At 36.4% G+C, this 23,655-nt stretch overlaps 1 protein-coding gene across 4 annotated transcripts in view; it reads right to left on the minus strand.

Moving 5' to 3' along the window:
• MEIS1 (Meis homeobox 1) overlaps window positions 1–23,655 on the minus strand; it is an 85,489-nt gene that overhangs the window by 14,377 nt on the left and 47,457 nt on the right. For all 4 annotated transcript variants that reach the window (XM_053460603.1, XM_053460604.1, XM_053460605.1 and 1 more), the window contains exon 9: window positions 1,623–1,699. In XM_053460603.1, the coding sequence (XP_053316578.1) occupies window positions 1,623–1,699 (77 nt within the window). The remainder of the gene's footprint in view (window positions 1–1,622; window positions 1,700–23,655) is intronic.

The raw sequence follows: 23,655 nt of genomic DNA on the forward strand, positions 1-23,655 counted from the left end.
TGTCAACTGGATATCATATTAGGATCTCCATGGTATAAACACCCTATAGTAGCAATGGTTAACAAACTAACAAGCAATTTTGTTACTCAAATGGAGTACCAAGCAAAACCCTATTTATCTGAAACCCAGTTCAATTTGGTTTTCTGCATTGTTCAGAAACAAATAGAAAGTTTTTGATATTTAAGTTATTGAATGTAACCCTACCATACTTAGTCTAAAGATAATTTGAGTTATAGTCAGAAAGGAATTAGAAAGTGACAGGTTGGCTATTTCATAATGCAGTTATGTTCTCTTACTAAAATCATATGAAATAAAAAATATTTATAAAAGCTGCACTTATGTAAATAGACAGCGTTCTTGGAAATATTTTTGCATACACAGAACTTTATGTATTCCCAGTCCTCCATTTAATAGGGCAGCAGAAAATTGATCTCCCAAGGCAATTCAGGTCACATGAATTGATAACCCTTATAAGCCATGCTTGTACGTTTGCCTGCCTCGCATAGATAATGCACTGTGGCTATTAATCCTCTAATGGCAGAAATAACATAAGCATGTAGTTATCACTGAGATGATACACTGCAGATTACATAGGATTATATTGATAAAAATGACATTTCCTGTAATGAAGTTTAAACATCTGATAAAGCTCTTTTTCGCTTGCTGATTAAGCATGCTGTGTTAATGTAACTACAGAGGACATCAAAACCAAACATAACTTATTCAACCAATGTTTTTAGGCTGCCATACTTAATTTTATCCAAATATCCAGTTTGTAGTATTTTGTTCTAATAAATGTAGCAAACCATACTCATCAAAGTCTGAGGGTGCTTCAGCTTTGTCCTAAACAAACATATAATCACATAGAGACCTGACCCGACCCAAAACTATTCTACTGATACAATCCAAATATATATATATATAGATACATATTTATATATATATATATATATATATATATATATATATATATATCGTATGCATTTTTAGTGAGCCTGATGGATTTACAGATTCAGTTTCATAGCAGATATGAACCATTTGGCCCATCTAGTCTGTCCATTTTTCTATCTGTCCCAAAACCTTCAAACCTCCCTTGGTCTTTGGCCTTGACTTATATTCAGGATAGCTGAATGTCCATCCACACATTTGTACAGTGAAGGTTTGTCCTTCACTGTATCAATCTATTAATCCAACACAACAATTCCAATAAAAACCATCAATGTAGGTAAATTATCTAAATGCTCTATTACATAGTAATGCTTCAAAGATACGTTTCCTTAAAAACAAAGTATAGGTTAAAATGTGTTTTCAGGTCGCTTTAAAGAAAACACAAGGCACCCCAAAAAAATAAATATAATGCGCTATTTAAAAAAATACCAACTTTCATTTACTTGCCAAAGTATATATATTTAAAATGGTATTGGAATGAATTCATATAGCACAGCAGTATAAAAATTCACATCGCTGGAAATATTCTTTAGGCATTATTACTTTCGCATCAATAAACTACGAGGGAAAGTAGGCACTTGCTGGGCGTGCCATATACCAACGCAAATCATTAGCTGCAGCTTGCCAGAGGCTGAAGCACTGATTGAATGTAGATATTGCCTCAAATTACTTACCAATTGTTCACTTGAAGTATGGTGAGACCTGTGTCTTGTGCCAACTGTTTTTTCTGTTCTTCTGAAGGGTAGGGGTGCTGCAAGATTAAAAAAAAACAAAACAAAAAGATATTTAAGATTCATTGCCCTGTCCTCTTTGTTACAAAATAAAAATGTCAGCATGCAGGAGATAATTAAAAACTAAAATGCTGAGGTGTGTCACTCGTATTAGTTAAATACTACATCAGTGAATTATTAGGCACAGCAGAAATACTAATTATAAGAGCTAGTGAAGTGAAAAAAATCGCTATTCGGAGATCTGGCTTTACGCTGATATTCAATTTATCCTCAATTGGCACACAGTGGGAGAAAGTGCCGTACCAACAGGCAATCAGCTCAACGTTTGCTTGTACTAGTTTCAAATTCAATTTATAGAGGGAGAGGGAATTGTACAAAAAAAACTGGCTCTGTGTGCAAAAAGATCAGCTCCTTATATATTATGTGGTTTATCGACAAAAGGCTGGGATTTTGTATCTGTGCCAACTTAAGGTCATTGTATAGCATATTGTATAGCATATTTTGTCTGACATTAGCATAACTGTCTTGGCTAATCATAAGACGGCAGAGGCCAAATACAGCCATTCAAGTTGTTTTTCCTTTCTTTTTTTTTTAATGTTAATTGCAGGATAAAATTTCTTGTGAGAACTTAAAACGTTCCTTTCGAAAGAAACAAACATCAAGATAAATGACCTGTGAAAAAAAATATAATTCGTGTAACTGTTTAAGGAGAGTTTTGTATCGACTCAGGGTCACCAGAAAGTCTGATGTCTTCAGGCTGCCTATGAATCTCTGCGTACAACGAGGAATTCTTTATACTCTATGCATCGGAGATGTGATGTTGATTGTCTGAATCTGAAACACTTTAAACAACGTTCAAGAACCGGCTAATCACAGGTCTGAAACTGTATCAGTCAATCGTTTTACATTTTAGAACCCTAAGTAGAAATGGGAATATTTCTGATTACATGAAAGCGTCAAATGTTGTTGATGAGCCAAGGCTAAATGGAAGTGACCCTTTTATTAACTTATAAGGTCCATTTTTTCCCTTTATATTGATTTAAACACATATATCATTTAAGAATAACTTGTGTTAATCACTTGACCAGTTTTTTCATAGACAAATGAAGCCAGCAATCCAATTAAACTTATAGTGATGACACTTTGAGCACCCCAACTGCCACTTAGGTGCCTCGTTAATGGTGTCCAGAGAAGGCTTTCAATTGCTTGAGGGTTTAGTGGGTGAAAATGCAGTGCAGTCCCACTGATTCAGCTCCTTGGTAAGCAATATAGCCATGAGAAATTAGATAGGACTCGCCAAACTTGGGGAACTTTGACATAGCGCCGGGCTAAGCAATATATAGTCATATAGTGTGACGGAATCCCCAATATTTATGCCTCAGGTGTTTTTTGAATGGTATTCGGTGGGTATGCACTGAATTCTTGCTCTGTTTTGAATACTGACACAATCGTATCACGAGACAACTAGACAAGGTTCAGGAAAGAGAGACAACTTCTATTCTCCCTTCTGTTTTTTTCTTTTTATGCAACTCATAATCAGTGATCCAAGAGCTCCAAACAACCAGGAGCAGATTAATTGGCGAACACACGGAGCAACTGCTCCAGGGCCTCAGTACCTCTCGGTACTTACAGGATATGACCTGTAGCTCCCTCACCGTGCTGTGCATGGAAATGACATAACTTCCTGGCATGGCGTATCAGTCAGGAAACATAAAGGACTGGCTATGAAGGACTTCCAGGAGGCAAGCAGTCGATGTGGCAACTAAGTAGCGCATAACATAACTTACAAAAACAACAGGTAAGGAAGGTCCTGCTCAAACGGGTTTACGATCTAGAAGACTGTAACTGTGTACAAAATCCACCAGCTTTTAACCCTGCAATTCCCCGTAGAATGAGTGCATGGATACCACTGGCTTTCAACAGGCCACATTAAAACGTAATATATCTAAACCAGAATAAATTTAATCTGGCAGGAAATTTCGTTCTAAAACTATTTAAAAAAGTAATAATAATTTTTTAATTTAATTTTTAATAAAAAATAACTTTCTTCCACAGTTTTTTTTTTTACAGATATAAACATGCTTAGTTGCTTATGGGTAGCTTTAAATTGAAGGCACCTGTAAAGAGACATTTTCGGCAAAAGAACATGCTGGTTAGGCTAGCTTTTAATGCCATTAGCATTATTTGCTAAGAAGGATTAGACATGCCCTAACATTTCTTGCATGCCTGCCTACTACACTCTGATCCCCGTTTCTCTGTATACAGGCCTGTTGTTTTTAAAAGCATTCCGCAATTCTTCAGACTGCTCACACAATGCAGCCCTTTAAAAGGTGTAAAGAATATATTAGCCTCAGTAAATCCAGATGCTTTGCTTATTTTTACAACAAGGAAATCAGAACCTGCCGAGAAGTATACATGTGCTTAAATAAGTCGCTATTAATTTTGCCCCCCCCCCCATTAACAGATATACTGCACGTGAGTCCCACGTTACGCAATTTTGAAGTTTAAGTTCATCATTTCCATGGCAAAAATTTATATTAAATATCATGCATATTTAGTAAATAATATAAAATTTACTTTTTCGTTACAAAAAGAGCAGATTCGGGTTTTTTTTCTTTCAAAGACTGATGTGTTTTGTAGCTTCCTATATTCTGATAAAAAAAATCAGTATATATTTAGTAAAAGGGATTATTTTTTTCTTAAGTGAACACATCTAAAAGTTTGTAGAGTTTAGTATACATAATTTCAGCTTTAATCAGTTATAAGGAGATTGATGGTATGAAGTAAGGGGAACTCTTATCATATGATCTTAAGTAATTGGAGGAAACTGTGTTGAATGCCATAAAGAAAGCAATAATTGCTAGCTTGCCTCTAGCCATTGAAAATGAGGACTTAATGTCTATTATGCTGTTTTCAATTGTTCTGCATTCTTTCCAACAGACAAGACTGGGCAAATTAGGCATCAAAATAATTTAGCCACAAAAATACATATAAAAAAAATTCTATTTAATAATACAAATTTCCCAAACTGTACTACGGTGAGTTCAAGTCATCCGATCTTCTTTTCAACATATTTATTGGCTTACTGTAGCAGAAACTTTCAGTTTCATGAAAAATCTATAATTGCCATAATCACATGAAAGCCATGACTTCATTCAGCTAATCCGTCTCAGCCAATGGTCCATAATGACACAGACCTTTTAACTGAAACGTAATATGTTTAAAATGTTTAAATACTCTCCATTCTTCTTAAGAAAAAGTTCCTGTGTGTTTTTTTTTGTGTGTGTGAGTTTGATGTGTTACTTCTAGAACGAGTAATATTTATATGACCTAACAGAGAGCCCGATACCATGTGAAGTGTAAACTCATAATAAAAGGATTTTCAAGTACATATTTTTTAGGTCAATTACTGGGGCTGAAGGTAAAATAAAAAGTAGCACACAAGGATAACCTGATAACTATCAGGCGACAAAACTTATACAGGTAATTACTATTGGATTCATTTGCAGATTTTGGTGTCGGGCATTGCCACAGTAAGATTACATTTTGTGGACAGTGGCAGCTTTACATCGCTGCCTTGGGCCAACATTCGTCTGTGGAGATCACTGTACCGATGCTACGTATTATGTTCTCAATTTTAAATCAATTGTATTAGCTTCTTAGAGCAGTCTTACAGCAGCTGCTGTGTTTATCTTGTAATTCCAAGATGGCTGATTTGATCAGCTGTTTGTCACCTAGTAGAGTGGGTTATTTTAGGTCAACAACCTGGTGGTTTCACATGCACCTTGAATAACATGAAATATGCAAAGGTACATCAAAGGCTGAGGTGACCTTGTACCTTTTTTATTAAATAACTCCCATACACTTCACATGTTGTCTACGTCCCTAGCAATGTCCTAGTGCAGTATGGTCAATGCATCCCTATAATTTCTGCCACCCTCAAAGCCAAGTGAATCTGGCGGTATTTTACTTTTGACCAAGTATTCTCCTGACATATAACTACTGCATTCAATACCAGACAAACACTGACCAGTGGATATACCTGATTAGAAACCACAAGTGTCTGAGGATATCTGTCTATCCCCTGGCAAACAATACGTTGAGAATTATATTTGGTTATGTCCATTAGTCATGTACCATTATCTCTTAAAAGCTTAATTATTTGCAAACAATTGATCAGGATGGGAATATGAGAAAGGATAGTCTGGGACCAGGGGAAGACTACAATGCATTAGGAGCACAAACAAAATTACCTATAGTTCTCACAAAGGGAATTAATAATTGGGATAGTGTATATGCCATAGCGCTGGTTGTAATGGTACGGTGGAGTTGTGTGGATCTGATCTGCTGTAATGCCTAACGTAACAACACTGACTGCCTATCCCAAAATCAATTTTACTACGCACGTCACTTGGTTTCCTGTTAGTCCCATACTGTCATTGCCCCAATAAGTAGACTGCCCTCCCCTCTTCTCATTGCATTAGGAGGTATTATCTGAGAACTGGTCTATGGATTAATGGATTGTAGATAAATAGTATATGCTTAGTATAAGGAATATGTCTATAGCAAGGTAGCATGCGTGCCTTTATTCAAATGGTACCTGCCTCTGAGAGCTTAAAATCTAATTTTAGTGCATAGGTTAAAGGGACTTGTTTAAAAATGGATACATTTCCATGCACCTATTTACAGGCCATTATTGTAATAATTATTTGCTGTTCAGGCTTATTAAAACTCCTGTAAATAGATCTCACACTTGTAAATAAAATAAGGACGCTCGTAAGATCAGAACCCTATTTTCTCTCTGTACCAGTATGTCTTAATGGGTGCTAACGATATAGTCAAATTGTATAATGCTGATTTTAATGATTTTTTTTTTTGTTTGTAATAGCGCTATGGAATCTGCTGGCGCTCTATTAACAAATGCAATTTGTTGTAATATATATAACATAAACAAACACAGATGAGCGCTGGGCCTCCTACAAGTGAGAAACAAACAAAATGGGAACTCTTACATATATTAAATCGTTACCTAGATGTGGTATAATGACTTTTCAGAACAGAAACGTTAATAAGGCAATACATTTCCTTATCAAAGATCGGCTGCGTTATAGAAAATTATAGCTCTTAATCTTCCTAGAGGTAACTATTTCATAGCCCCTATCACAAGGCTGCCAGCTAATAACATCTCACCCCCAAGAGGATCATCTGTAGGAGATAAGTGCTGTTTGCAAGAATCTGAAACAGGAAAAAAATCAGTATGCAGCATATGAAATCAGAGCAGTCCTGCAGTGACTAACAACGACCTAAATGCGATAAATTAAAGTTAAACATTTAACTTCCCCGCCAGCTTATTAAATATTCAATATTAATTAAATTTGCATCACTTCGCCCAAAAAAAAAAAAAGTTTTTTTCATTAACAATTCAGAGCTGCTTAACATGAGCACAGCCAGCCTTACAACAAGTTAATGACAATAGGAAATACAACTAAACATCGGTACAGGCAGATGGAAAATGTCCAGCTTTATATCTTAATGAACCTCCTTGTCCAAATGTACTCCTTTCATCAAAGTTTCCACCACTGGCAGTCTATGCGGATGCCAAGAAAGTGATACACGCCAGTTTATCTTATCTGCTCTGGTAACCATATATCAAAAACATTCTCTCTCCCTCTCTGCCATGCCCCTGTGACAGCGTTTTGTAATGTATGAAGGAAATTTGAAAATAATCTTACACAGAGCTAGCTGCCGAGATAACAAAACCTCAAAACAAGTTCTGTTTTAAACTTCATCCTTAGTAATTTCATTTGACACAAGCGTGTCTATGCTACAGAGTAACAGGAGAAGATCCAAAGAGGTGCATGTCATGTAACCCTGTTGGCACCAGAAAAGTTAAAGGGGACATCCTACTCTCTTTAGGAAACATGCATAACATGTAGAAATTTCATGAAATCTAGCATTTCCGACCTGTCATATAGATTTTTAATTTGTGTTCAAAGCTCTTAAACGATCTTGGTCTGCTAGATAATCACATGGAGGATTTGTCTTGCTGCCTTATAGAACACAATAGAACACCTGCTCCTTGGTCCCTAGTGGACCATTTGACTAATAAAGTCATATGCAGATGAATGAAGAAGGTGGCACCCAAATATCACGTGGTTTTCTACAACTCTAGGTCAGTTGATAAAACAAATTACAAAATGAGAAAATAACAAACACATTTACGCTTTTCCTTAAGTTCTAAGCCGCACAATTCTATATACCGGATAACAAAACGTGACTTCATCCTTATGGAAAACACGTTTCTCTTTTCTACATCACAAGCCCCCCATTCCCCCTTTACCATTATGGGGGGATGCTTTCTATCAGAAAAAGACTTAAAAGGAAGAGACTAAATGTGTTTACCTCTCAGCATAAAGACTGAGATGGAAGAGCTGCTCAATATTTTATGAGCAATGTGCTTTTTTCAACACATGCCATTTCATGTGTGAAGCAAGATAAATAAAGTCACTACAGAACGGATGTATTTGGGAGATTCAAGCGGATGCTGACACTACAGCTAGAGATTAAGATACATTGTCTTGATGGACTTATAGAATCCATATAACTATAGTGTATTATGATTATTTTGGTTTTACCAATGCTATAACACCTGTTCTTTTCTAAAAAGCCTCCTAGTCCGGTTGATGCTTTGTTAGCTATCCAAGGCAGAGAAGGAATACAGATTGTTATGTCTCATTAATGGGTGTGGAGCTGCGGGGTAGGACAGGAAATGGAAAGGGAGCAGAAGTTTACTAGATAACAGTCCCGCGCTCGCTGATAATTTGTCTGTTGCACAAAATCATTATGAGCCTAATTTTTACTTAAGAATGTGAGACACGGACAAGCTGGCAAGAAGGAAAAAGCAATCAGAAAGAAGAAGGAACGATAAAAGAAAAGAAACAACTCTTCCGTATGGCAAGTATAATATGTTGCGAATCGGAGTTACATGTGATGTCATCAACTGATACCCTCACTGAGGATGAAGAAGAAAACGGATCTGTGTCAAGGGCCACTTTCCTCCTGCTGCTGAATTATATTAACGCTACAAAATATGTTAACACAAATTTGTTACATTTGTCTCATCGCAGAGCAAAGAGCTCAACGGCAACAAATAATCACATGTAACTGCAAGAATAGAACCGCAGAACCATTTCCTTTCCCAAACTTCCCGTGATACACTGTAAGGGAGGTACACAGTACATGCCCTATACAGGGAGAGAATACATGTTTTATTCTTGAACATGTGCCACCAATGACAGTCGGCAGGAATTAGCTCATAGTTACAGACAGACACAGAAGCCCTTTGTGGATATTTCGATAACAAGAATATAGAGGATTTTTCTTATCGATATAATAAAGGCAACAGCCGCGTACACTTTAATAGAAAAGTAATGTCGCAAACGCACGCCTATCTATAGAAAGAATATATTTATTGGAACCGCATTGCCTATTAGACACATTTTTCTTCTTTGCTTGAAATTAAAAAAAAAACCCTAGTTTGTTGTATTTCAATTTTCTGAATTAGGCTTACTGTTTTGGTGAATGTGTTTTTGCATCCGAGTGAACATTATCAAAGATGCACTTTGTGCTGGCAATTTGCATTACAAAAGCAGGGCATGGCGTAGTCTTAGAACATAGCTTGAATTTATAGTAGCTGTGCCCTGTATCTTTCTAAATACTTGAATGCAAACGAGGCCGCCCTGAGCAGCGAAATCTGACGGCAGATCGCTGTATTTTAAAAGAATTTATCGCTTTCCGAGCCATACATTAGTTTTTAAAAATATATATATTTATGTATATTTTATTTATTTAAAATATGTTAGTCCCTGTAATATAAAGGCGGTTATTTTTATTTTATAGCAACATCTAAAAACCACCATAGAAACTAAAGGCTTCTTCCCGCTGACTGGACTGCTCTCATAGTTGCTATAGTGATAACATCATATTTTACACTTTGCACCACAATCACTTTTCCAAACTTCCAATATGTCTATTTTTTTAAAAAATATTTCTCTGAATAATCTCTTACGAAAAAGAATACACATATAAGCGGGTTGCTGCATGCCTCAATTTAATGCAATCAATATCATTCATAATTTTATATCCTCGGAGTAAGATTTGCAGTAAGCAAAAGTGCCCTTGTTTTTTTTCTATTATAAATACGTAGTCCACAAGGCTTGCACTCAGCTTTTATAAATCAATAATAACTACTTTCCCGGGTGCAGCTCCCACCAGATGGATACAAAGTCCAGAAATGGAGATTTGCACTCACGGGTCTCCAAATAATACTTTATTTAACAAACAAATCAACATTTCAGATCACATCATGGTCCTTTATTGAGACCATGTCAATCATATTGCGATCCTATTATGGAAATGATAACATTGTCCTGTGAGCTTACATTTTTATATGCTAACAATTAATTTATTTTTTCTTAATCGAACGAAAAAAAAAAAATAACCAGAAAATTATGCAAAAAAAAACATTTTCAGCGCTATAGCACGAGAGGTTTAAATTGTAGTTGTTATATATATCCAGAGCGTACTATTGGATTATGATAGTCTAATAATAACTTTTAAAGGTGGCATCATTCAAAGAAATGAGCACATGAAGTGAATATGAGTACGTATATTGGATGACATTATTTGGTTAATATGATATTCTGAATATATTTTGTGTGCTTAGTTCCAGATGAAAACAAGGAACCTAGAAGCACCTCAAGAAATGACCTATTAACTCCAAGAAATGATAATTTCATACAGCAGTAGCTGCCACTGCTTACAGCCAAAACTTGAGGATCACTTTAATATTCAAGCTAGTGCAGCCTTGTTTTATTTTGAGCTATATATTGCCCTGAAGCTACTCGTAAACTTCGACTGAATAAGTAAAATATCATAGAAATCTGATGACTTCATAAACAGATCATGTCAAAGCTCATTTATGCTGACAGATGCTAAAAGGAAGGCAGTAACACGGATGTCTCTTGAAACAGTGAGGCATCGTATTATTTACACCTTATTTTATTGTAAGACTAATCTAAAGCATACATAACCCTCTGAGATCACAACAGTGGGTAAGACGCGGAATAACATTTCCAGGTAATCCACATAAGCATGAACAGTGTGGAATTATCACTGCAGACCTGTTAAAGTACAAACGAGGTAATTACACTCAAAGCATTAGCGGACCGGGGGGGGGGCAATGGGGCAATTGCCCCCCCCCCAAGATAGGTGGCAGCATGCTTGAGGAGTAGGGACAAAGAACTGAGTCCTGACCCCTGGACTTACCTCTTTATATCCCTAACTTAGTAAGTGAGTTGCTACTGTGTGTGTCTGTGTCTGCGTGTGTTAAAATGTGTGTGAACGTGTGTCTTTGGCTAATGTCGTTCCAGTAACTTCAATGCTCACTCATTTTCGCTCAAACAATCCCTCAACTTAAGCAAAGATCTATTCCCCTTCATCCTCCTAGTAGATTGCGAGCTCACTAGAGCAGGGTTCTCTTCTTCTTCTCTGTATGTCTTAAGGTGTGTTAATGTGTTTGGCAATTTTGTATATTGTCTACTTTAATAGTAATTTTCATTTCCCCCTATTGTAATAGCGCTACAGAATCTGCTGGTGCTCTATAAATTGAATGCAATGTAATAATACTACAGGGGTCTTAAAAGATTAAATAAATCTATCGCACAATTGATTCCATTAAAAATGTGAGCAGAGACTATACAAATATTTACAAAAAAAAAACAAAAAATAAGCATTGTAGAATGATTTTTTTTTGTCGGAAAAAATATTCTATGCAAAGTGTGGCATTCCTGACTTTCTTAGAATTGCTGTGTTTGGTGAGCTTGCATTCAGTCTTGTTGGATTAACCTGATGATTCGATGTTGGTCTGAAACAAAGAATCTAGTGTAAAAGGTAAAAAGGAATTTTTGGAGGCTTGAGCTGTGTCTGCGTCTATGACCTGTGTTCTTAGCTTTAGGTTAGTAGATGACTTCTTAATTCACTTGAGCAGTTAATCATTTGGGGCATTATGGAAGACGCAGGGTCCGCTGGATGAGTGTTCAAACAATAGCTTACAGTATCAATTATTTTTCAGGTTATTGAATGTGTGCTTGCACAGTTTCTTAACACTTGTACTGAATAAACTTTATGCAACAGGTTCACTTAATGAATTCTGGGGGCAAATTTAGCCAATGGTGGTCACAAAAGATATTTTTACCCATTTCCCATTAGGCCATATGGCTCAGTTTAAAGAATTTCTAGTAGTATCTAGTTATCTCATCCTGTTACTTTTTATGTACCCACATAAGCTGCAGTATACCAAGATGCATAACTAAAATCATGTTGGATCTAGTCCGCCATGGCTGGCTTAGGGGAACTTTAAGAAATAGATACACGGCTCCCAAGAGTCCTTATTCAGTCCATACATTTTTTAAATTAGTATTTTCGGCATAAATGATGTGTGGAGAACGCCCTTGTTGGGATGAAATAGTCTTGAAGACCAGAACTATACCGACTGTGAGCCCAAAATATTACTGGTTTTGCATGTGCATGCCCATGTATACACTACTACATTCAAAATAGGGTGAGTTTCCACAGTGGAAACGGCACAGCACAATTATTTCGCAATCAGAATTAACAATAATAAAACTGCTTAAATGCCCGTTTTCCTAAACAGCGATTTTGATTAGTACCTTAAAAGTGATGCAAACCAAGCCAATCCACTTAGCATATGCATATAAGATGTCTCATTACCGGCAATGTGATAATAATATTTTGTTTGTCAGGGCAAAGCGTATTTCCATAATCATTTGTTTTTTAACTGCTCTCAAACCCTGTAAATGCGCAAGTCAACGTTCTGGAGGCCCCTCCATTTTTTTTTCCCCATAATATTTTGGATTACATTTTCGCATTTACAACATTATTAAGCGCAGCACATCTTCGCCACCGAATAAACGGTACATAATTTCCAGTGTTAATTTCCCCACTTAAAATACAGTTAGAGTGTGGCTTCATCTCATTAAAGATCATTGTCCCCAGTAGACGGTTGAGTTTAAGAAGGATTCTCACTGTTCCACACCTGCTGCTCAGGTTGCTACGTGATAAAGGCTTGAATACAAACAGCAGACTTCGGCTTGCTGGACTGCAACTGATGAGCCTAGCCTAATTCAGAGGTGATTATGTAGTTTACTGGACCACTAAACCTCTTTAAGCTTGTAATTACTGCCTATTTGAGTAAAGAACATTCAAAAGCAATTCACTGCATCATGCCTGCCACAGCTGGAAGCAGCCTGCCAGCAGTCAGAGGGGACATTGAAATCTACAGAGACAGGGGATTCAAGCCCGGTTCGCAAGTATTAACATCGCCAGCCAAGTGTTTTCACATTCCTTCTCACCTTTCACTATTAAGTGCACTGTTAACCCCACGGCGGTTAGTAACGCGATGCAGGTGCATGTGGCAGCCAAAGAGTTAACGAAGGGCAGGGAGGGCGATGCATTAAAAAAAGAGGGGTTTAAAAAAAAAAAAAAATTATATTTTTTAAACTGTTTGCTACTAAATGGCTAAAACTGACCAGAAGCTAGCAGAAAAAAAAATAAAAAAAAAATAAATAAATATATATATATATATATATATATATATATTAAAAAAAAGCTAGTGATTTGTATATTATACATATAAAATGTTGGTATGCATATTTTCCACTGTGCTGCATTACTTTAATATGAGACATTACATAATCTAAAATATTTATTTAGTTAGCCCACAGTGTGGAGCAAATCCTAAATCTTATTTTGCTGTAAACCAGATTTTAAGCCCTGGGATAAAGGCGCCATTGTCAGAAGTTTTTGCTGTATTTCAGCTTTTCCAAGTGTATATTGAGATATTCCCATGAATGTAAGCTGATGTATTTATTTTAATAAAAATGCAATAATTCATTAGCGAAGCATGCTGAAAACGAAAATATTACATCGGAGAAAGCCCTCGTGTCTATGCTTTATGCTAGTTTTACATGATTACAAGGTGAACGGTAATGTACAAGCATATATACAATGTGACACAACAAATTTGACGTGACCGGCGGAATCCACACGCACTCCATTGCCTTGTGGTCATAACGTACCTCATAAATTGCTTTTACATTCCCACATATCCAATCACCACTAAAACACCAAAGTCGCAAAGTACAGCAATGATTCACATTATGCATAACTAAAACCCCCGCCAATTCAACTCGCACACTCGGTCTTGAACAGTTAGCCCAGGTTTGAGGCTCGGACTTGAAAGAATCATGTTTTACAGCAGAACAGCCATGAGTAAACCCTCGATGGGGTCATGTTAAAGCTAAATTTGCTCGAGAAGAACAACATAATTTATAGTTTCCACAAAGTACAGCTAATGTTTTTAAAAGAGAACTCCTACCAATTATTTTATTACCAGAATAGAAATAAAAATATTGTGCCATTTCTTTGAAGCGGTTCTAGTTTTTGCATACTATAATGTTTTTAGGCAGCTGCTATCTTAGCCCAGTGTAAGTCTTAGACTGGGCTAAGACAAAAACCCTGACTCCTTATCATACTGTCGGCTGTAAACAATACAGTGGTTTATTGTTAATCACCCAGTCGGACATTGACTAATGAAAGTCTATGGAGTAGTGTAATGCATTAGCATTGCCGTAAACCATTAGCTTTGCCGTAAAGCATTAGCTCAGTGTGGTGTTTGAGCAGGAAATGCCATCCACAGTATCACATGACTGACAAAAATGGCAGCCTACATGGCTGCAGATAAAGAAAGTTTAACACAGCAAAATGAGATCAAACTAGCAATGTATTTTTTGGTCAAGGAGAAAAATATTTTTTAATGAGACGTTCTCTTGAAGACATCAGTTTCTTAACCAGATTTACTGTATTTATGTCTTCTACAGGGGAGTATTAGTTGATTTTGTACTCTCAAATCTTAGTAAGACCATAATATACAGTTAACAAAGATGAAGAAACTGTAGGAAACTAGAAGAGCTCTATTCAGTAAGTTAAGTGTCTAAACATCATTAGGAAATTGGCTCACAAGGACACTTGACAAGCGCTGGTTCATCCCAGATACACAATATTCAAAAGTCAATACAAATACATATCTCTGGAGATATAATACAAATTCAAGTTAAGACGTTTGAATTCATTTCATTGATACTTTTATAACCTCAAAACGCAATCAGTGTGTATATTGTACTACTAGTTAAGGTGTGTATGTATGTATGCATATTTACACTAACGTTCAAAAGTTTGGGGTCACTTAGAAATGTCATTGTTTTTTAAAGAAAAGCACATTTTGTCTACAAATAACATCAAATGGATCAGAAATACAGTGTAGACATTGTTAATGTCAATGACTTTTGTAGCTGGAGATTTTTAATGTAATATCCTTATATTCAGGCATAAAGAGGCCCTTTATCACCTCCATCACTCCAATGGCACATTGTGTTGGCTGATCCAAACTTAATTATAATTGAACATTGCAAAACCCTTTTGCTAGAAATGTCCTTGTTTTCCATGAAAACAGATAAGTGACCTTAAACTTTTCAACCTTAGTGCCAATTTTCTGCTCCACAAAGTAAACAAACTTGTGACTACTTAAATCCTATATGTTAAATGATTAAAAAATACAGCAATTAGAACATCAGCCCAAATAATTATGGGAATCCCTTGTACTAGTTTTTACGGTGAAAGATTTTAATAAATCACTCACATATACTCCCGTTTAATCTGCTAGCTATTCTGTATTCTAAAAACCCATAATTTTAATGGTTTCAGATTCTAATCCTCACTGGATATTTCTGAGTAAACCCATTTTAAGATTATGGGATACACACCAGTAAATCAAAACAGAGCATCTGCTTTATACAATGAGAATAATTCTTCCAATTTATTATGATATTAACATTCCATATTTGTCCAGTGTACACTGCACCCCTTTGAGCTCTTAGTACCAAAAGTGCTGAAAGCTATGAAAATACTAACAAATATATTACAATATAGAATAAGATAATTATAAACTATGTCACTAGGTTTATTTGATTTTAGTTTAAACTAAAAGCAACATTTTTTTTCTTGCTGAACACACAATGCACATATGACTATTAAAAAGTCATAAAAATATCAGCGAGCCGAAGTTCATGTGGATATTATTCTGCACATAAACCTTTCAGATACGACTGTTCCAATTAAATAAAAATGTAAATCTAATGACACAAATGATGGGCTTTACAAGCAAGGGAATAAAATACTATTTAATAACTTCACTTACTGTAACAACAAAGAATAACTAGATCTTAACAGATGAAGTCTTTTTTTTTCTTTGTGCATAAAGTACAACGGGGAGTTTTCAAACAACAATTGTTGAAATATATGAAAATGGATCATCTCGGGGGTCTCATTTTATAAACAAGTGGAGCTGAAATAAACCATGCTTGAATAATTACAATATGGTAGTTACCTTTTGATTCGGTTCTAAGATGCTGTTTTCCCATGGTTGGAAATTAGCTTAACCCCCAGGCTGCCAACCATGGAATTAAAAGCTCTGCATCCCATGTAAAAGCAGTTTTGATGTTTTATAAAATTGGGATTAAGGCTATGCTTTAAGTGGCCCTGATAAACTTATGTAGGGGGCCTTTCTTTGATGCAATTAAAAGACAAATTAAACCCCTGCTATAACCCTCTCCCCCAACAACAAAAAAGTTCTTGATGAGTTTTCACCATTGTAATTATAAAAGAATAGTAATCTTTGTTTAGGTATCAATTATACTTATCTTTACTTGCTCTGGAAGTTAATCTTGGGTAAAATACACAGATAAAAAAAGAGGACAAAAAGAAAAAAAAGGAACAGATTGCATCGCTAAGCAAACAACAGAATGAAATTGACATGCAGTATTTAAAAAAATGATATCCCCATGTAGCAGACCAAATTAGTGAGCAAGTAAAATATATTATAGACATATTATCCATTTATGTTATATTACTGCCAGAATTTTTTTTTTAACTCTAGAAATTTACACATATGGTTCCCATTACAAGGAAACAATGTTCTTTGAACCCTATTTTCGGCAGCGAATTGGTTAATGGCTTGTCGAACCAAAGATGGCAGCTCATGATTAATGGTTTACATACTCCTTGGCTCTACAGCATTGAGGCCTGAGGTCTGATCTGACAAACATCCCCTTCGTCTGCAGCCAATCAGCAGATGTAAGCACATAGGCCCTGTCAGGTTGACATATCATTTCTGCGACAGTGTCAGCGAGTATTAATGTTCAATTATCTGTCCTAGAAATAACCCTCGCCTTTATGCATTGTGTTGCTGTGCACGTGGCACAGCGGTAATCCGAGCGACAAGGGCACAAATGCCCGCAATAGCCGAGTAGCTGTGAGCCGACTTTCCAACATTAGGATGACATTGCCTCGCGGTCTTGAATGGAGGACTTTTATTTGTCTTTCACTTTTAGGAAATCATGTTTGGACCGCCCTGGAGACTTCCTCCAACTCTCTTCACCATGTTTACATGTCAATAACTCTTACGTGTTGATCTCTCGAGGGAACTTCTTTTTTAAGTCTCTATGTAATTTAAACTATCATTATTAAAACTAATGCTTGGGGATTTTGAAGTTCCAGGGCTTGTTTATTGACCTGCTGATGTACACAAAAACATAAGACATCCTTAACAATACCAAACAAGATGGAGCAGATGAGAAGTACGTAGGTCAACGCTACAACAATGTAAGCTATAAGATCACATACAGAAATAACATAAAATACCACTATTATTATTATTTACTCACATAGCTTTCCGAGAAACTCCTAAAGGGAAAATGTTCTTTTACCTACGGTGACGCTTCACTTCTGGATATTCCTGGCTAGTGAAATGTAACTGCGGATTACTCAGATGTCAAAGAAAGACTATCAGCTCAAAGATAAAGTACTGACTCACAAACTTTGTTTATTTGTCTAACCTCCTTTTCACAACATTAGTCTTTTGGGTTGAAATAATGTGTGGGTCATTAATTCAGATAGTCTTGTCTTTTGCTGTTTACTTTAAGGTAAACTAAACATCATCAATCTATTTCCATTTTAAACAACTCCACAACATCACAAAAAAAGATATACGTTCATGCAAGTTTAACAAGCTTTCTCTCCTGGCTCTTCCAATAAAAGGATCCACACAACTTGGTCTCCCTTATGTTTTTTTTTGCATTTCAGAGACAAAATGACTCTCAAAATGTATGTTTTAACATTTATAGGTCAGCTTTTACTTTCGCTAAAATGTATCTCTTGCTATATGAACTTAAAGCTTGTAGTCTTCATAAATGTTCTGTTAAGGTCCATAGGATGAGTTATTTTAAGTTTTTGCTACATTTCCACCAGACAGGGGTGCTATATTTCTTTGCGCTTCATGTGCTATTTCTGAACAGGAAGCTGACCTAAAGTGTAACAGGAAGTACAAATGTATTCACCCAGTTGCCCGAAACACAGCAATGTTATTTTTATTTAAGTAGCCCCTACTTATTCATCAGCATTGTATAGCTGGGTTCCATGCGTTTATTTTTTAAACTTAATATTTTATTAGGTTGGAGCACAAGGACTCTGGAGCACAGTAAAATACCAGCAACACTGATGTGTTTTTATAATATTCAAAAACAGGTGTTAAAGATCATGTTTTCTCTTTGCCTTAGACCACCATTTGACGTGGTGTTTCATGTAGCCGGATGGAATGGATGTCATTTAATGCCATTCTTTTTCCCCTTTAGATGACTTCCACAAGTGACCTCCTTACATGGAATCCCCGGGGCCTGTCATTCTTGTAATTGATGATGTTTTCAAGGGAAGGTGTAGGTTCGGGGCACATTAGGTCTCAATAAAAGCTAAACTGAGTGATTTGACTCAGCTATGCTTCATATCCATGACTTCCCCTACAAAATGCTTCTCAATACTAATGAGAAATAAGAAAGAGTTCCCCACCAAGGTAATCCAGATAATCCTATGGAAATTTTTTAAATTATTCTTTTCAAAATGTATTAATTTGTTCAATATGTTTGTGATTTATTTTTGGTTGCTGATCATGTTCTAAACTGAACTTTCTTCTTTTTAATACTCAACATTATCCAGTTATTATTATTATTATTTATTATATTGTTTATATAGTGCCAACAATTTACACAGCTCTTCTTACAATACATATATTCAAGGGGCATGACAGATTTAGAATCGACAAACTAAGACAAACTGATACATTAGGTAAAGAGACCCTGCTGGAAGGTTTACAATCTATGGGGTTTTTATACATCTTCCATGTCAGATTTTTCACAGATGGCAGCTATTTTAAAAAAAGTATAATGTGTATTTCTGTGACTGTGTTGAGGACTCTCTCTATTCCTTATGCAAACTGGAAGGGGGGGAAATAAGACTCCCTGCCAAGTCAGTGACAGCATGATATGTCTGCTCCAGGATACCATGGGTGACTAGTGAGCTGACATCCTGGGGACCAAGCACAGAACAACTGATGTCTTGTGAATTACAAACATCCTATGACTCTTGATGGTCAAACAAAATACATGACGTAATTAAAAAGGCACCACAGTTAGCTGGCTCTGCATAATGCAAAGTTCAACAAATGGGGTGAATTCCAAGAACTCTCATTGTTTTAACTATGCACTATACAGGGTTATCCAAGAAGTTCTCCAGTATTAGCCCTTTGTAATGTATAGTATTATCAGGCATTTGAAATGGTCAACTCTACTCCAAATTCTCGCTTTAGTGACCAAATATGAGAATATGACAAAGGAAACCATCATCACTGTATGTTGTCATCATAGCAATAAAGCAAACGACAGGGTTCTGTCATCACTCTGTTCTGTTTTACACCACACAGTCCTGACAGCCTTCTCCACCACCAATCATAGACATATATATCTTCAATACGTTCTGTCATCATGGACCTACTGCATCATTGAAGAGCCACTACCATCATGCTATAGAAAAGTAGTCCATTGCTTTACACTCGGCTAAGAAACGTGAAGCATCTTCTTGTAATAAAATTTGCAACTAGTTTTATCAAGAACACTTATGATCTTAAATTTGCAGAAATTGTCCGACTTGAGAGTGGTTTGAAACCCAATTGAGTGTGAACCAAAATATCATAAAATAGAATTATTTAAATTGTTATAAAAGCTCGCCAGGATCTGCAGGGGTACAATTTGCCGTGGTTATTGTTCATTTGGTTTCTAAAGTATTAATTCATGGTTACTCAAAGCTCTTTATTTATTTTAGCACAATGGAGATCATTAAAAATACAACATTGTTCTTATACCACTCCATGTGGTATGCATCATAGAAAGAAGTGGTTAACAGCTAAAACTCTAGAGACCATGATCTGCAATGCCAGAGCCTATAGTACTGCATTAGTTTATTACTAATTTGGATAAATATCTTAAAGAGAAATAGTCACCTTAACAGTACTTACTGTGAGTATCGAACATATACGATGATGTACAAGTGATAGAACTGCATTGAAAGCAAGTATGCAGATCAATTCCTGAACAACTTGGTTTGCATAAATTGTTCATTAAATATAGCAACCCTACTATACTACTGGACAATGCAAACTCAACATACTCAACAATAAATACACAGTTCACTTAAAACGCAAAGGTATGTTCCATTGAATGTTCCATTCTACAACTATGTTCCTATGTCTTCAAAAACTCCCAGCAAACAAACTATTAGTCATTTAAAGCTCATTAACTATTTATCGATATCTGTCTTGCATTCACCTGGGAACTTTTATAGTAAATTACATGCCCACAGCTGTAAAAGGGGCATTCACCCTTTCAACAGACAAAATATGTTTTAACAGGCTATATGAGGGTGATTCTTCTGAGCAGCATTCTTCCAATGTGAAAACACAGAGGTATAAGTAAATAGAAAATACTGATACCCTCTGTATGTCCTGGAGGATGCTGAATGGTTTATACTGAAATGATCTTATTAGTAATATAATAAAATTTAATCAAAGGGGGTAACATCAGTGGCATATTCTGTCCTATGTTGACCTCCAAGTACTGGGGGTCAGCACCTCTTGGGCGACCAAGCTTCCTGTAGCCCATTGTTCCATAAGCCGGTTAAATCATTGATCTCCCCAACCGGCCCATCAACACTATGAAGTACTCAGAGCCTCCATAGTTCATACCCTGACACTCAGTATTAAGTGAGTGATGGCTTGGAGGGAACCACTGGTGGCGCTGCCCTAGCTCAGGTCTAGGGCAAAGGTAAATATGTTACTGATATAAAGAATTACGTCTGAAAACCACTGTGTGCTGGATGCCTTCTGTTCGAATCATAGTTTACTGTGATTTCTGCAAATAAAGTGAAATCTGATTATCTAGAAAAATCATCTTTTACACTCAATGGGGAAGCCACAGTCCATTATGAATGATCGCAATTAGCAACTATAGAGTAGCAGCCTATGAAACATATCCTTTCAATTGATTTTTGGCAAAAACAAATAAACATAACAGAACAAATGTTCTCAACAACATTCCGGCACAGATCTTGAATCCAGGGAACGTTCAAATCACAACCCACTAATCCTGTAGGCTGCTAATTATTTTCTGTGCTACAATATTGCAGAATATTTCTTGGCCGGCACGGCAAGATGGCTCCAATGCATTAATACTTAAATGCTCGTATGCATCGCATCTGTCATTCTGTCCTGCAGTATATGAGGCACATCCAAGACTCTGCAAAGCCTATTGATTTTTTTCTTGCATTTGCTTTACTTAACCATTGAGAAATACACGAGCCCATAAAGGGGGTAACTGTCAATTATCGTTTGTACAAAAGACATTGTTTTTGTTCCGACTCGGGTAAATATTTCCCAGGATATACAATGTGCATGCCATGTAACTATGAATTATAAAAGGGTTCACACCTGTTTCTCCTAGCTAACTGCTGCACTGAGGTATGCTATAATGTGCTTAAAGACTGAATAAATATGAAGGCATTATTACATCTGTGTGCACAGGGTGGTAAATTAGATCCTAATTACATTAAGCAGGGAGGCTGCTTCCCAGCTTAAATTTTACATGAGCACTCTGTACAAATCGAAAAAGTACTTCTGTGGTTTCTTTACGAGCTGGTGATTATAGCAACTTCCTATGTGGTCACTAAATATTCTGTTTACAAATAAACGAAGAAGCTTTGAGCCAACTTGCCTGGGTAATAATCCGTTATTTTATCTAATTTTATTTTTTTCTTTAGCAGGCCCTCATCGCACAAGCATGGCAACAATCAGGAGCCCTGGTTTCTACTAATTACTCGATCACATAATTTCACAAATTGTCTTTTCACAGGGGAGCCAACTGCAAAACAGGCTCGCGGTGGGATTTCGAGCAGCGGCTTTAATTTACTACTGGTTTTCTTGTTAAATTAAACAAGAAAGAAGTGAAAAAAAAAATACTTCTAAATGAGGCGGACGATTGTAGATCCTACTCACACCATTCAAACAGAGGAATCAGTGACAGTGTGTATCTTTACAAAGGTTCTCTTAAATCTCGAAACACTTTTGCTTTGTTTGTGCACAAGGTGGGAAAAAAGCCAAAACACAAATAACATTTAAACAGGGTAAGCGGTGGGTAAAGGAAACTTTTCTGCTCGTTTCCACCTTGACTTGCTAAACAGTTAAACTTTAAGGACGTTGGCTGGAATCAGGAAGAGAGTGTTTTTGAAAATTACCATTAATCACATTTGTGCCAGATAATGTTCTTGTGTAATTAGGTGGATATTGCCATATTTAGGAAGATTATAGGGTTTAGACTTATATTAAAAGCCCTCAAGAGTATTGGCGAGCTTTCGATTTCAGGGTGAGATTTAGCTATGTCAATGTAATATTTTAGGCAGTAGAACCTTTTCCCTGGAGCAGTATTTTTTCTATCATATAAAAAAAGCATATTCTGATCGATAAAATGTATCAATCTATCAAGACTCACAAACTAGAACACAACTCTTAACGTGGCATCAGTGGCATTGAAGGATGAAGGAAGATAGTCCTCAACGGAGTAATTTTCCAGGGACTGTCACAGTAACGTGCCTTCAAGCTAAGGCCGAAAAGGCCCTCTCCCGCGGAACAATATTGATATTCTATACACGGCACTTTTAGATGGGTTTATTAGAAAAGCTGCATAGATACGTCAGCGTGCCATCATTTAGAACACTTTGTACATGTGCACACACTAGGCCAGGAGCTGGTTCTATGGCATTCTCTTTTGCTGATCCATCAAGCTGATGCCTACTATGGGTGTAATACTTGATCTTCCCATTGATAAGTGCAACATCGTTCTTATCTGGCAATTCTTCCTCTTTAAGGCAAAAACTTTGTTAGACAAGAATATCTTTCTAAATGTAGGCTCAGCAATGTGCATGGGTTATTTGCCTAAGTTTGAACTACAAGGGAAAGTTTCATTTCTTGAGGAATGCAAAAGAAAAATATATTTTTTTTTAAATAGCGCCAAACTTTTAGGGTGCGGCCTATAATTCCTGTATTTTTTGTGGAGGTGTGTGAGTCCCACCACATAATGCAGGTAAAGTCCACCGGTGATATCACTGTCACAGTCTGTCCCTATGTAATCTTTTTTAAATATTAATTTTAATATATGTAGTGTTTCTCGTTATTGTATTCTTTAATGCGTACAGAAGAATACATATAAAAAGACACCGCCATGCACACATCTGCTGAGATGTTTACAGCTTGTTCTAGTGATGTTACAATAAAGTACACACATTCCTACCGAGGTCCTGGGTTTACAGAATCGGTTACTATGGAAAATAGCAGCAGAATGTGCCTGAACTGGGAACGCTCTATTGAAATAAGCCGCAGAAAAATTATCAAAGGGTTTCCTTATGG

The sequence above is a fragment of the Spea bombifrons genome, chromosome 3, assembly GCF_027358695.1.
Source record: "Spea bombifrons isolate aSpeBom1 chromosome 3, aSpeBom1.2.pri, whole genome shotgun sequence".
NCBI classification, from domain to species: Eukaryota; Metazoa; Chordata; class Amphibia; order Anura; family Pelobatidae; genus Spea; species Spea bombifrons.